This window comes from the organism of the source record quoted next, unplaced genomic scaffold, assembly GCF_019419815.1.
Source record: "Pyrus x bretschneideri cultivar Hongxiangsu unplaced genomic scaffold, Pyrus_bretschneideri_v1 Contig32, whole genome shotgun sequence".
Taxonomy (NCBI): domain Eukaryota; kingdom Viridiplantae; phylum Streptophyta; class Magnoliopsida; order Rosales; family Rosaceae; genus Pyrus; species Pyrus x bretschneideri.
The window spans coordinates 3523211-3536657 of NW_025999635.1; the positions used below are offsets into that span (position 1 = coordinate 3523211).

Here is a 13447-nt window from a genome sequence, read left to right on the forward strand (position 1 = left end):
GCATTTATATAGAGGCATAAGGTAGCTTAGCAACTAATTGCCTATAATATAGGAATTTAATTTTGTCAATCCCCTTCTACGCATTAAATGATATTTTTTAAATAAAATAAAATAAAAAATTAATTAACTAATTCCTCATTACCTTCTTATCAGTATTTAAAAAAAAAAAATTAAATCTCTTTCTATTAAAAATGTCTCAATAAAAAGTCTTCAATACATATTTTTTCACGTATAGATATATAAAAAATATACTTAAAAACTTACGGTACATTTGAGAACAAAAGTATCGACTTTTGGTACGTTTAGATTTCAAATGTATCGAGAAATCAAATGTACCAAAAATTCAAATGTACCATAAAACCAAATGTACCCATTGTTATGTAATCTTATGGTACTATTGACCCTAAAAATTACAAAGCCTACGTGGCGGGCAGGCTGAGTAACTAATGAGCTAACTACGTCCTTCAGTTGATGCAAGGCATGCCAACTCGTCGGCCAAGCCTGGTCGAGGAGTACAATTTGTTGATGTTGCGTTAAGCGCGTTGCTGATTTGTTGATCTTGCGAATGCGGCCGAGGAAGGAACAAGTCTCGGCTTTTGGATTCTCAAGCTTGAAGACAAGGCTGCTAATTTTACGAAGTTCACGAATCGTCAGCGCTGGATTCGATCACAGTGATTATATTCGTGAGAGTATAAGCACGTCGAATCGACACTAGACTATATGGACACAAGTACTTAAAGGTAATGTATGTCTTGATGGTAAATGTGGTTCGGCCGTCAGAATGCCGAACTCTGAAACTCACTTGTGAGTATCCAATCATAAAATCACTCGGCGTTCAATGTGCCGAATGTCGTAACTTGTAACACTTTACTTCGCCGATAAGGCTAATAAGATGACCTCTGCTAATAAGGATTCGGAAACCCTTCTCGACCGACACTTGGATAGATAACCAATCGGCCTCGACATAGTGTTGTTTATCCAAACTGAAGATGTTCAGTCGGTTGCCTTCATAGTGCTGTTTATCCAAACTGAAGATGTGTTGGCGGAAAAAGAAAATAAAAATTCTTAAGATGTTTGAGAGGTTTGCGCATGGTAATTGTGTGTTGAATTGGAGAGTCCTCTTTTCCGTTGCCTTTGCATTTGTATTTATAGGATTGACAGTACTTGCTTGGCACGGCTAGATAATCATGTAGAGTCCATTTGCAACTGAAACTATGTTGAACATCACTTCAGAACTGGTGTCTAATCATCTTGGCTATCAAATATCTCTAAGATATGATAAAAGCTATCTCCTCATTTCCCTTGAAAAAATAAATATATACTTCTGCATAATGTGACCTCACCAAATGAAAGCATCCTATTCCAACTAAAACTCTCTTTTTCCACCATGTTAGTCTAGGTGCAACCGTGCATGCATACTAAATTGCATTTTATCTGCAACACAACCTGATCACTTTAAGAGACCATTCTCTATCAAAACCCATCTGACAAAATCTCAAGGTCCTTTATGATTATCCATGACTTTTAAAAAAACAAAAACAACACCTAGGCTTGTCACAGCACCAGGCTTATCACCCTATCGCATTAACTCACACATACATTCATTGTATGCATAATCCCATCCTTGCATGCTTCATTGCCGTGCGTATCCCAATATCCCATATGTTCAAAATCAATGGGGATTTAGATAAATATTAGGTTTAAATAATTTAATATATTATTAAGAGATAATATCATGATTAAAATCACAACATTATTTCCTGATAATAATTGAAAATTATTTCAACCACTTTGTCATTCAACAGTCTAAAATTCTGCTTATTCAACGGTCTCGATTACTCGGGCCGATAGTATAAAATCGGGTCCAAACAGGTACGTTTAGATTTCAAATGTACAAAGAAACCAAATATACCAAAATTTCAAATGTACCATAAAACCAAATGTGCCCATTGTCAGGTAACCCTTTTGGTACGTTTAGATTCCAAATGTACCAAAAGACCAAATGAACAAAAAATCATAAATATACCACAAAACCAAATATCTCTATCATATAACCCTTTTGGTACATTTACATTCCAAATGTACCGAGAAATACAAAAAATCAAATCCACTATAAAACTAAATGTGTCCATATTATAGGTAACTAGATGTAGCTATATAATCAAACAAATCTTTATTATGTGTTGGGTCTTCTAAATAATAAAATCTGACAATTTTTTTTATAAATATTCTACTATATTCACAAAAAAAAAAAGTAAAATTATAACAAACAATAAAAAAAAATGCATAGAGATGGATAATAAATGCATAAATATAGGCATAAGAAGAAAAGAAAAAAAAAGCAAAATATCCAGGAAAAATCGTGAAAAACTAAAATTCTAAACAAAATTGAACTTATGTGAAAAACTGAAATTAATAACCAAAATTTTGAAGAAAATGTTTGATCAAATTTTCAAAAGAAGTGTATGTTTAATCTAAAAAAATTAAAAAACGAGGCGCTTATATCAAAACGTCTCAAAATTAAAATGTTGTTAGAGATATTGACTTTTTGTGCGAATTAAAACGACAAATATTTCATTGAAAAAATATTGAAATCGGCCTATGGAAAAACCACAAATTAAATATTGGTTTTTTCTGAAATCACGTGATTCCCACGGAAAGGAGCAACTTATGGTCACGTGGACTCCATATCAATCTCACACCGACCCTCCCAACAAGAAAAATGAATTTTCATAATTATACCCAAAATGCAAGATAATTAGATTATATTAAATTAAAAATACTAAAATAAACAATAAAAATTGTAAGTACAGAAAAGGCTTGTACAAACGGCTCTGTATTCGTCTCTGATGGACTATGCCTGCAGCAGTTTCAGAAGCTCGTCTATGCTCCTTCCATGGCGATCACCGTCTCCTCACCCGCACACTTCCTTCGCTTCCAAGCTCAAATTTATGGTAAGCCCTTGTCGTTCTCCCGCAATTTCTTGCAGTATTTTTGTTGTTAATTGCTTCAATTTCATAGAAAGTGAAGCGTTTGGACATGGCGAAGCATCAAACTGTGGTCAGGAGTTCTTGTGGGTTCAACGAAAATGGCTCCGTCAACGGGTTTCCGGTAATACCCAGCAAGCTTTTCATGCAGGAGGTAATGATTTCTCATGCCCCTTTTCATATTTTCTTTATTTGTTGGGGTTTTTTTGTGTTTTATATGGGTTATAAAGCTTGAAAATTTTCGGTTTTGAATTGCAGTTTTGCTTGAATTTTCAATTTTAATGTTATTTGGAAACCAGAGCTTCTGGGTTTTGATTATTTTCCATTTTTAACAAATTTTTGGGTGGTAATTTTGATGAATTTATGTTTTTCCTCCGCTTTTCGGTGTTTTTAGGCGATTGGAGCTGAATATGGAGAAGGTTTTGAAACTTTTAGACCAGATGGACCTCTTAAGGTTGATGTGGTAAGTAACTTATGGAGCTATATGTATAGTACTCAAATATTTTTTTGTGTTCTGTGAAATTTAATTACTTGTTATACTTTCTGTTGCCAGACTTACTATTGTTAATTCTTATTCCGAGTAGGATTTTTTGAACGACAGACTGCAAGAAGGGTTTCTTAAAAGAATACGATATGCCATGAAACCAGATGAAGCTTATGGTCTAATATTCTCTTTTGACAATGTCGTGGTAAGTTTCTATAATGCTCATTAGCTATATGTTTCAGGTTCTGATGTCTGGAAATGAAAATGTAATGAAGTGTGGAAAATCATATTTATGACATCTTACGGATCAAGAAAAAACTTTAAATGTGCAATTATTGATGCGTAAAATATGTGTTTCAGGCTGATACTCGAACTTTGAAATTAAATGCTTGGAAGCAGCTTGCCACGGAAGAGGGTACATCTCCATTTCTTCTCTTAAATAGCCCATTCATGGCTTTCGATTGATTCTCAATATTGGATCATATGTTGAACTGGTATATGCTGATTCATGTGCTTGTAAAACCTTTTTTTCGTTCCCTAAAATTTTGACTCTTGGTCAGGAAAGGAAATTCCCGAAGATGCAGCTTTGCAAAGACAGATGCTTTATGCAGGTGCTGATCATGTGTTGCATAAGGTTTGGGATTAGTGTACATTTCAGGAATTTTGTCTGATTGTATTTATCTATTTCTACTCTAATAAAAATTACGATTATTTCCGATGACGTCTGAACCATCAATTCTTGATACTTATATGAATAACTCACAAGTTTCCAAAAACGTTCAGCTTTTACTCTGGGATAAAGCAGACGGAGAACTGGATAGGTTGGCTTTAAAGTTTTCACAATTATACGGTGACAATCTTCTCAGGGTGAGTGCTAAGCCACTTGTAACTTATTTGAGGGGGTTCAGTTTGTCTCATAGATGCAACGATCTTACTTGCTTTTTCTTGTTTTTCAGCTTAGTCAACCCGTGGAGGGGCTCAAAGAGTGGTTAGATGCTGTATCCACGGCTCGTATCCCTTGTGCTGTAGTTTCAAGTCTTGATAGGAGAAACATGACAGAAGCCCTAGAACGAATGGGTCTCAAGAAGTATTTTCAGGTTGGTGTGCTTTTGACTTACACTAATGTTTCTATTGAAATTTACCGTTGGGTTGAATGCTTTCATAATCATAGACCATCACACCCTTCATTTGTTGTTTTTCATTGAGATGTAAATGATAAACTCAGAATCCTTCATGTGTTTTTTGTTGATTCGACTTATATCAACAATTTCCTCTTTGTGCGGATACAGGCAATTGTGACAGAGGAAGATGGAATGGATTCGATAGCTCATAGGTTTCTTTCAGCTGCCGTGAAGGTATTGTATGCAACTTGCTATTATTAATTTACATATATGGATTGCAAGTGTAACTCTTGAATTGGAAGGTTGGATCATCACTTAAGGCATGCTCGCATGTCTGGAGTCATTCTGTCAGTATTTATATGTTCACATGTTATCATGTAGGATAAAAAAATTGCGTACTCGATTTATTCCCTGGTATCATTCTCTGACTCTCTGACCAAATGCATTCTTCTCCTTGCAGCTGGATCGGAAGCCATCCAAGTGCGTTGTGTTTGAGGATGAGCCTAGGGGTATAACCGCTGCTCACAACTGTACAATGATGGCTGTGGCACTGATTGGCACGCACCCTGCGTATGTACTCTCATCCTCTTCACCCTTGATAGCGCTGTTTATCCTTCTGATATAAAAGTTTTATCAAATACAATTAACAGAATACACATACAGACACGCATTCACTCGCGCATGTAAATATACATATATGTTAAGTACACCTTTGTCCACGTTCAAAGGTGTGGCACTTTACACTCTGAGATTGATTGAGATCGACGGTGGCACATGCAGGTATGACCTGGTGCAGGCTGATCTTGCAGTTGCTAGCTTTAACGAACTTTCAGTGATCAATCTTAGAAGACTGTTTGCAAACAAGGGTTCTACATTCATGGACTTGCAGAAGCAGGTTATAGAGAAATCTCCACCGAAGAGGAAGCTTACGGTAGATACTATTTTCTGATTCATTTTTTCCCTTTTGTAATTCATCCTCTCTACCTCTCACCCACTCTTGTAATCTACAAGCCGATCATCTTCTTTTCCTTGGTTTGTAATTGATCTCATAAGTTTGTTTGTGTTCTTGATATACGAACTTCTTATAGTGAAAAATCAAAGAAACTCGTATCAACGTTGCATTGTTCAAGTAGATGTTGGTTAGACCAATTGGCCAAAGCAGTATGCCCGCAACTTTGTATCCAAGTTTGAATAACCTTGTAATCTTATAGATTAGATAAATCAAATCTCCAATAAAAGATGCAATTTCTAGCATAAGAGCAAACTACATGTGGTTCCCATTAAATATTGATTTGTACCTTGACTAATTCTATCTCTACGAGGTTTCAAGTTCGATTCTCATTTTTGAATATCAAAAGGGGTTTCAAGTTTGATTTGCTCTCTCCTACATATCAAAAGAAAGAGAAATAATGAAAAAAACTTACATGGAGAATGTAAGCGGAACCGACACATTCTGGTCCAATTATTAATGTTATATGTTAATCTTACTTTATGTTGCATTGTATTATTAGACTAGAATGCTAGTGTGTCGATATCTTTGATCTCCGTAAGTTGTTCTAGAAAACAGTCCGTGTCTGTTGCTTGAGTCAATTATCAATGGATAAGATTGGGGGTCCTAGTCTCCCTTATCCTTTATCCAGCGTAAGCAAACGGCATGTCGCAATACACATACGACAATCGTCGAAACGCTTTTAATTTCGTTACCGTTGACCGTTAAAGCACATGGTGAAATGGTAAAAATCAACACGGGTGGGAAATTTCGCCTTATCGTTATTGTCATCCAGCTCTGACAGACTTCCTCTCCCTTCTTCTCCGCCATCGCTGAGAGAGCTTCGGATTAGAGAGACTTGCAATTCAATTCCTCCTCCGCATCCGAACATGGCTTGCATTCACAGCTACGGCTCCATAGCTTCCATCTCTCTTCCCACCTCCCCTTCGTTCTCGCCAAAATCCAGATGCGCCTACAAGCCTCGCTTTCTCTGCGCCCTCGGAGGTACTTACAAAACGATGTCGTTGCTTAATTTGGAGCTTTCGACTATTGGATTCTGTGGGAAATGGTCTGATTGGTGTTGGGTGTTTTCTAATTTGGGGTCTTTATATAAGATACGGTGTCGTTTCTGTGCTTAATATGAACTTTGAAGCTTACCCCAACTGGGTTATTTGAGATATGGTGTAATTGATGTTGGGTTTGCTCCAATTTGGGATCTTTGTTTAATACTTAATCGTGTACTTAATATGGTTGCTAATCAAGTTCGATAATGCCCACGTGCTTAATTTGAAGCTACTCCAGCTGGGTTTTGTGGGGTACTGTCTAATTGATTTTGAGTGTGTTCGAATTCGGTTCTTCATTTAGCACACAAATTGTACTTAATAATTTGCTAATAAGTTTGATAATGCCCAATTGTCTAATTGTATGGTTCATTTCAGGGAGTGTGGCAGAACCCCAAGTTGCCTCCGTTGCCGAGCCTCTTTTGCTCAATGCAGTTCGCGGGGACGATGTTGAGAGACCCCCAGTTTGGCTCATGAGGCAAGCAGGGAGGTACATGAAGGCAGGTTTATGCATATATCGATTACCATCTCATTCACTTTGAATTAGTTCTGGTTTAGTGTAAATTGGCTTACTAACTTATTTAAGCATTTTGATATGACAGAGTTACCAAACTCTCTGTGAGAGGTACCCTTCGTTTCGAGAAAGATCTGAAAATGTTGACCTCATTGTCGAAATTTCGCTACAGCCCTGGAAGGTCTTCAAGCCTGATGGTGTAAGATGTCACTCTGGGATTCAGTGTTGGTGGTTTTCCAGTTTAGCCACTTACCTGTTATAATCTTGTTATCCCTTCTGTTGGGTTGCTCGTTTCCTTTTTCTCACAAGTCTCCCCATGTGTTGTGACAGGTCATTTTGTTCTCGGATATTCTAACTCCTCTTTCCGGGATGAATATACCATTTGACATTGTAAAAGGTAAGGGTCCTGTAATATTCAATCCTCTGCATACTGCTGATGATATTGATCAAGTAAGAGAGTTTGTTCCACAAGAATCAGTTCCATATGTTGGGGAAGCATTGACAATCTTGCGAAGGAGGTCTAACATCTTCTCTACTTATTCTGTTCCAACTTTGAATATATTTTTCATTTCATCGTAAACTTGGAATTGTTACATGTACAATTCACTAAAAGTAGTACCTTGCCGCTATGGTGCCAATAATATTGTCATAAAGGAATAAAAAAGAAGAAAATATATCACATGAAATTTCAAAGTTAAGCTCTGAATCCTTTACGAAAGTGTGATTCATTTGAGTGCTTACAATATTATGTTAGACTGCAGGGACCTCGGATATATAACACTGCATACCATGGCTATGAGCCCTAAATGCTATTATATTATGGTGTAATTTACATTTTGAAGCTTAATAGAGTTTGATATTGGATGTGATTTGAGACTGGTTTCTCTGCTTCAGTCAGCATCATAACCTTTGGTATCCTTACTGATATCTTTACTTTTCCAGGTAGATAATAAGGCAGCAGTGCTAGGTTTTGTCGGGGCTCCTTTCACCCTAGCATCGTATGTGGTGGAAGGTGGTTCATCAAAGCATTTCTCAAACATAAAGAGATTAGCCTTCTCTCAACCAAAGGTAACTCTAGGCTGCCTATATCTGGTGTACGCAACTTTTTTTTTTTCAATTTTGTCTCCTAACTTGTTAACGTCATGGTTACATACATTGAGAGTGCCAATAAGTAGGGTCCTTTAGCAATCGGTTGGTAGCTCTTAGGGTATTCCCACCTTCGTTTCAAACCCATCTTGCGACTTATCATTTATATATTTGGTGTTTTCTGGGAGTGTTCCATTGTTAGCAAAGGTGTGAATATCCTTCATATCATTCTTGTTTGGTTTTTAACGTGGGATGCTTCCTACGGTATATGCCAATTTTGTTGACCTTTGGTTCTTTCCGCAGGTCCTCCATGCATTACTTCAGAAATTTACAACTTCGATGACAAAGTATATTCGATACCAAGCTGATAATGGAGCTCAAGCCGTTCAGATCTTTGACTCATGGGCCACAGAACTCAGCCCTGTGGATTTTGAGGAATTCAGTCTGCCATACTTGAAGAAAATCGTGGATGCTGTGAAGGAGACCCATCCAGATCTCCCTTTAATCCTTTACGCAAGTGGATCTGGGGGTTTGCTTGAGAGGCTAGCTTTGACCGGTGTTGATGTAGTTAGCTTGGACTGGACAGTTGATATGGCGGAAGGTAGAAGACGACTGGGACCAAATATAGCAGTTCAAGGTAATGTGGATCCCGGTGTTCTTTTTGGTTCGAAAGAATTCATCACCAGTAGAATAAACGATACGGTGAGGAAAGCCGGTAGAGGAAAACATATTTTGAATCTTGGCCACGGCATTGTAGTTGGTACACCTGAGGAGAATGTTGCCCATTTCTTTGAGGTTGCTAAAGATATCAGATATTAAAAATATATTTAGCTTGAATTGATTTCCTCTTTAGTTGAGCTCTTTCCTTTGTAATTTTTGTTCCCATTTTAGTCCTTGTTAATTATTTGCTTAATTAATACGGCTCTTTGTTTCTTCAAAAAAAAAAAAAAAAAAAAAAAAAAAAAAACTGCTCATTGTAATTTGTTGAGGACTTGATGGGCAAACATGGAAAGTCGATTGATATTCATCTTTCTGCAACTCCTTCAGCATGTTGCTCATTTTTTACCAAAAAGTCACAAGTTTGAGTTGTAAAAACAGCATCTTTACAAAGCAAAAGTAAAGCTGCGTATGATAAACGTTCTCCCCTCCCCCCTCCCCTCCCCAACCCAAAACCCCCCGCTCACTCCCCAGTTGATCCTCGCAAAGCGGGAGCTTGTTGGGTTGGTTCGCCCTTTTCAACTCCTTGAATATGGCCCTCAATTAGTATTTGGTCTTAAATTATCGCTTTTATATTTAGTGTAGGAAAAATCATACATTGCATGTTCAACGCGTGTAGGCAAACACTCATTTTCTGGGATTCTGGATGGAGAAGATATTTTCTTATTTCGTCCGTAAGCATGTGTTCACCAACCAACCTTGTCCCAGAAAATGATGAATTTGTTCGTACATCTATTGCACAATAAAATTAGAATAATTAGCGCCTGCTTAAATTGTTGGTGTTTTCTTTTCTTGGCGAATAATTTAGTGCAAACCTGTTAGGTTAACTGCTTAATGCTATGGACCAACCTTTTGCTTTTCCTTTTATCTGATTAATTGGGAGAGAGATTCAAACATTAGGCATCTTCGATATTGGAAAGAAAATTATCATTGGACTAAAACCTAGTTGGTTTTCGCTTTCCTTCTTAGGCTCTTATTTTTCTTGTTGGTCAGTTGGTCTGTGCTTATTTTTCGAAACTATTGGAATAACTAACGAGTCACTTTTTATACAACGGCAATGAAAAAGGTAAAATCAAACACATGATCTCAAATATAGAGTAATTGTTCTTAATCAGTCGCACTACGGCTCCTTATAATGACTAATAAACTACAGAGACTAGCATTGCAAAATTGTCAAAGTTTGATACCATGGGGCATGAGCATGCATGCCTGTTTCTAGCAAGCTAGGTTGGTACACGAGAATATCAACAATTAATCTTAAACCTAATTAAGCATACGGGTGTGCTATCTACACATCATATTTTACTTCTCACACACCTCTTCATAATTTATGTCTGTTAATTTTCTTTAATTCATTCGATCCGACGACCGAAAATTAAAAAGGTGTGTGAGAAATAAAATGAGATATATGGATATCACATAAACCTTGCAACCATCGAATCTTACCGTCACTAATCACTGATCACAACGCAACATCTGATCATTCCAATTTATCACCTATGGCCCGCTTCCCATCAATCTACAACTCTTCGTAATCTTAACAATTCACAAACAAACTGGCTTTGAATAAAAGACTTGTAGATATTGAACAAAAAATTTATAGCTTGAGTATTTAAGAGCGTATACTCATGCACCTAATGTTCTATGTATTAAAATCCCACCTCTCTCGACTTGCCTTCTATAGAAAGAAATAATAACCCTTGGGCCTCGACTCAGCTGTTACAATTTGGTTGGCGTGTCCAACTAAGGTACAGGGGCATGCTGACAAAGGTCGATTGACCTTCCTTAACAACCATAATTCGAATTTAGTGGAAAATAATACAAACAGCCGTAACGTACATATATATACAACTATACACACTGCTTTCTGTATCCCTATTTCTCCCCTTATTTTCTCTCTTTTCTCCTTCCAACGTTCAGATCTTCTGGACTCTTTGTGTTCTCCTAAAAAAGGTAATCCCTTTACTTTTCTATTTTTTTTTTTTTACTTTAATTTTCTTAATTTTCTCATTGACTGCTTTAACTTCGTAAAAATTATGTGTGACCATATTCAAATATTAACGTTGTCAGATGTTCTTTGAATCAGATAGATAACGGGTTTTTTTTTTGGAATTTTTTAGCAAGATACGGCAACTGAGAATGCAAAACAGATGCGTTTTTTCTTTCATTATTCAAGCCTATGAAGTAGAACTCAATCTGGCCTGCTTCCCTTGTAATTTGTTCTCGATGAGGCTGGATCCTAAACACACTGTGAAGTTGAGATCAGGATCGTACAAATGCAAATTGAAGCTGCTAAAAGAATTTCTGTCGCGTTGAAAGCGCCCGAAGGACTCCTGCCCTGTGAGTAAAATTCTCATAGTAGCATAATTTCTAGCAATAAATTTAGCGTTGCTGTTGTTGTTGTTATGGATTAGGTTTAGGGTTTAAGATTTTAAAATGGAAAATAAGGGCAAGATTTTGATGCAAAAATATGAGATTGGGAGAATGTTAGGGCAAGGAAACTTTGCCAAAGTTTATCATGCAAGAAACGTCCAAACTGGCCATAGCGTGGCGATTAAGGTAATTAACAAAGAAAAGGTTCTGAAAGTTGGACTAATTGATCAAACAAAAAGAGAGATTTCTGTTATGAGACTCGTTAAGCACCCGAATATAGTGCAACTTTTTGAGGTCATGGCTACGAAATCCAAGATCTATTTTGTTTTAGAGTATGTCAAAGGCGGCGAGCTTTTCCACAAGGTGTCGAAAGGGAGGCTCAAGGAGGAAATGGCAAGGAAGTACTTTCAGCAGCTGATCAGCGCTGTGGATTTCTGCCACAGCAGAGGTGTTTACCACCGCGATTTGAAGCCCGAGAACTTGCTGCTGGACGAAAATGGAACGCTGAAGGTGTCGGATTTTGGGTTGAGTGCGCTTGCGGAATCCAAGAGGCAAGATGGTCTTTCGCACACAACTTGTGGAACTCCTGCTTATGTAGCTCCTGAAGTTGTGGGGAGAAAAGCATATGATGGGGCAAAAGCTGACATTTGGTCTTGTGATGTGATTTTGTATGTGCTTTTGGCTGGTTATCTGCCGTTTCATGGAACAAATCTGATACAAATGTACAGGAAAATTGGAAGAGCAGATTACGAATGCCCTAAGTGGTTTTCGAATGAAGCGCGACGTCTACTCTAAAATCCTCAACCCTTACCCTAGTAAAAGGATTTTCATGTCAAACATAATGCAAAATCCCTGGTTTAGCAAAGGGTTCAACTCCAAATCAATTGCAACTATAAAAGAAGTCGGAAGCCCTGGTTTTTCGGATGTTGATCAGACTACTGAGCTGGCAAAGCAGCGAGAGTTGGCTAGACCTAGACCTACATGTTTAAATGCTTTTGATATCATCTCTCTTTCTGGTGGATTTGATTTGTCTGGCTTGTTTATGGGACAAGAACAAGATGTGAAAAAAGAAGTGAAGTTCACATCTGTGCAATCTGCCTCATCAATTGTATCCAAGCTGAAGAACATTGCTCATCATTTGAAGTTGAAAGTCAAGAAAGATGGAGGGTTAATGAAGTTCGAGAAATCCGATAACGGAAGGAAGGGTGCATTGGCAATAGAGGCTGAGATTTTTGAGTTCACTTCATCTTTTCATTTAGTTGAGATGAAGAAATCCAATGGCGACACATTGGAATTTAGGAAGATGTTGGAAGATGATATAAGACCAGCTCTCAAAGATGTTGTGTGGGCATGGCACGGAGAGCAGAAACAAGAACAAGAACAAGAACAAAAACAGCATATGCATTATTCTTCTTAAGTCTGCACATCTCATACTTGAATGATCTCAAGCTTTTCTAATTTAAACTATTGTTTGATGAATTTCTTCTTGTAATTATTGTGAAGTTATTGTTATATCAAGGCTCAATTGGTTTTGTAAGCTTGAAGTTACACGTGATTGCATATTATGAGTGAGGTTTTCCAATCTTTTGTTCCATTTGACCAATCCCAAGTTTCGTTTAGACCTTTTGGGCTCACACCATAAATTGTACTTATGATGTTCGTTACAATATCCGTTTTAGTAAGGGTAGATATTTGAACCAGAAAAAGATGAAACAGGGTGCAACCAAACCAGAAAAAAATCAATGAGTAAACTTAATGTAACTCCAATTTTGTGAATCAGAATTGAGATCAGTCCGCTTTTTTATGGTCCACTCACTAATTAGCCATATTCAAACCGAACCAAAATCGAACAAAACTAATTATTTTATTCATTTCAATTTTATATCAAGGTGAAGTATACTTAAACTAAACAGACCATGCATACCACTACATTCTATGCATCCATCTTCTGTCAATGAAGTGCTTGTATTTCATTGAGAAGCCAGATTTTCACGTAAACCCTAATAGTAAGCATTAGATATATAAGCGAGTTGACTGGCCTTCACAGACGCACCAATACAGCCGATCGGAGAACCATGCATATTTACAGGTTCGTTTGGATGTGCTTTTAAAATGA

At 37.2% G+C, this 13447-nt stretch overlaps 2 protein-coding genes and 1 pseudogene across 2 annotated transcripts; all 3 read left to right on the forward strand.

Annotated features, from left to right (window-relative positions):
• The first annotated feature begins 2784 nt into the window (after positions 1-2784).
• LOC103958684 (5-amino-6-(5-phospho-D-ribitylamino)uracil phosphatase, chloroplastic) lies at positions 2785-5721 on the forward strand. Its single transcript, XM_018650245.2, has 11 exons — positions 2785-2954; positions 3022-3141; positions 3382-3450; positions 3572-3676; positions 3832-3886; positions 4032-4105; positions 4255-4338; positions 4428-4568; positions 4761-4826; positions 5053-5162; positions 5373-5721. The coding sequence occupies exons 1-11, from the start codon at positions 2850-2852 to the stop codon at positions 5539-5541; spliced, it is 1098 nt and encodes a 365-aa protein (XP_018505761.2). The 5' UTR covers positions 2785-2849; the 3' UTR covers positions 5542-5721.
• A 607-nt stretch (positions 5722-6328) lies between these two features.
• On the forward strand, positions 6329-9098 carry LOC103953762 (uroporphyrinogen decarboxylase). Its single transcript, XM_048590773.1, has 6 exons — positions 6329-6585; positions 7020-7141; positions 7244-7354; positions 7486-7731; positions 8065-8223; positions 8545-9098. The coding sequence occupies exons 1-6, from the start codon at positions 6471-6473 to the stop codon at positions 9058-9060; spliced, it is 1269 nt and encodes a 422-aa protein (XP_048446730.1). The 5' UTR covers positions 6329-6470; the 3' UTR covers positions 9061-9098.
• Positions 9099-10941: 1843 nt separating this feature from the next.
• LOC125480244 lies at positions 10942-12898 on the forward strand (annotated as a pseudogene).
• The last annotated feature ends 549 nt before the right edge of the window (positions 12899-13447 follow it).